This window comes from Trachymyrmex septentrionalis, unplaced genomic scaffold, assembly GCF_001594115.1.
Source record: "Trachymyrmex septentrionalis isolate Tsep2-gDNA-1 unplaced genomic scaffold, Tsep1.0 scaffold22, whole genome shotgun sequence".
Lineage (NCBI taxonomy): Eukaryota > Metazoa > Arthropoda > Insecta > Hymenoptera > Formicidae > Trachymyrmex > Trachymyrmex septentrionalis.
The window spans coordinates 401,248-402,827 of record NW_017305375.1 but is presented as its reverse complement, the minus strand read 5'-3'; the positions used below and the strand labels follow the sequence as shown (position 1 = coordinate 402,827).

Here is a 1,580-nt window from a genome sequence, read left to right as displayed (position 1 = left end):
ATATATATATATATATACACATCAGAAATAAAAATACCCTCTTAAGTAATTCCAAGCACTCTCATTTCCTTTTTCCAACTCAATTTTCTCCAGCGTAAAATCAACTTCCCTATCTATCACTTCTTGCTCAAACTTTGTTGTATTACTTATAACAAAATAGCGTTGGTTCCAAGCAGAATTATTACGGACATCGTCATTTAACAATTGTTCCACATATTCCAATTCCTTATCATATAAACTGCAATCATAATCATATTTTTTATACACATCTGGTCTCACAATCAGCTATAATAAAACAATATTACTATATGTATATTCTATATACATATATAAAAATATACTTACTTAAAAGTTTGTATACACCACTGACGATGTTGCCAGGCGTGATAATTCTTTGCGTCTTTACATAAAACAGTTTCCATAAATGCTAATTCTTCGCTGGGATCTTGCAACCATTCTACAATGACCTTTCTATGATGCCAAACTTGATAATTTTTAGAATTATACTTTATCATTCGATCTGTATATTTTACTTCTTCATATAAGTTTTTTGCCAAAGTTTTAAGTATCTCTCTTCTGTATTGCCATACAGTATAATTGGCTGGATTAAGCCATATACAAGTTTCTGTCAAAGCTAACGCACGTTCTGACTTTTCATTCGACTTTAAAATGGCACGGAAATAATCGTAGGCATCCTTAACTAAAAATTAACATCAACATGAGAGATATGTATATAAATAAATGTTATATAATTTATTGAAGCAAACTTTTATTATGGAAAATAATGTCTATATAATATTTTATGTTATGTATAATATTATATTATATTTTCTAAAATAAGCTTAAAAATGAAATTTTAACTGATTTATGATTTTAATGATTTTTTAAATTATATATACTCACACTTTTCGGAATATGCAATGGATACAACAGGATGAGGACCATCATCCTGGGGTATAGGAGTTACGTCGTTCCATTCAACGCGATCTTTATACAATATCCATGATGTTTTCTCGTGATCATCGCTACTATTTAATTCGTCGTCAGAACTGTCTGACATGGTTTTCTACTTTAATACAGTAATTTTTCTGTTAGAAATCGTAGAATGAAAACAAGATTGCAAGTTATCTTTAATGATCCTAACCTAATTCACTTTTACACGTCTCTTTTTAGTGTTGAAACACGTTTTAAACTTCTAACAACGTTGACGTTAAAAACCTTAAAAATCCTATTTGTTTGCTGCATTTATTGCAATATAATCAGCATTATGTGTTTTCATATTTGAAACTAAACATTTTCAAGTGAATCTTGTCTAGATATTCGCACACATCGTGATTGTGACTAAAAAATATACTTACGTACAATTAAATATAATCTTTTTTTTAACTTTAATTAAAGTTAACTAACTAATATTTAACTTTTTGTAATATTTAATCTTTCGTACATATAAAACACAATTATCGCACCGATCGACATCCAATTTATAGAAATAGTGCGTTACACTTTTTGTATCCAAAGTGAGATAGCTATTCCAATTCACTACAAGTCGAATATTGGATGGAAAAAGAGAAAAAATAAAA

The 1,580-nt window shown here is 28.4% G+C and overlaps 1 protein-coding gene across 1 annotated transcript in view; it reads right to left on the bottom strand.

Annotated features, from left to right (window-relative positions):
* Nucleotides 1–21: 21 nt before the first annotated feature.
* Nucleotides 22–1,580, bottom strand: part of LOC108748211 (protein farnesyltransferase/geranylgeranyltransferase type-1 subunit alpha) — a 2,373-nt gene continuing 814 nt past the window's right edge. The window contains exons 2-4 of the mRNA XM_018486245.1: nucleotides 904–1,066; nucleotides 346–700; nucleotides 22–238 (exon numbers count right to left, since the gene is read on the bottom strand). Of these exons, the coding sequence (XP_018341747.1) occupies nucleotides 22–238; nucleotides 346–700; nucleotides 904–1,060 (729 nt within the window). The 5' untranslated portion in view covers nucleotides 1,061–1,066. The remainder of the gene's footprint in view (nucleotides 239–345; nucleotides 701–903; nucleotides 1,067–1,580) is intronic.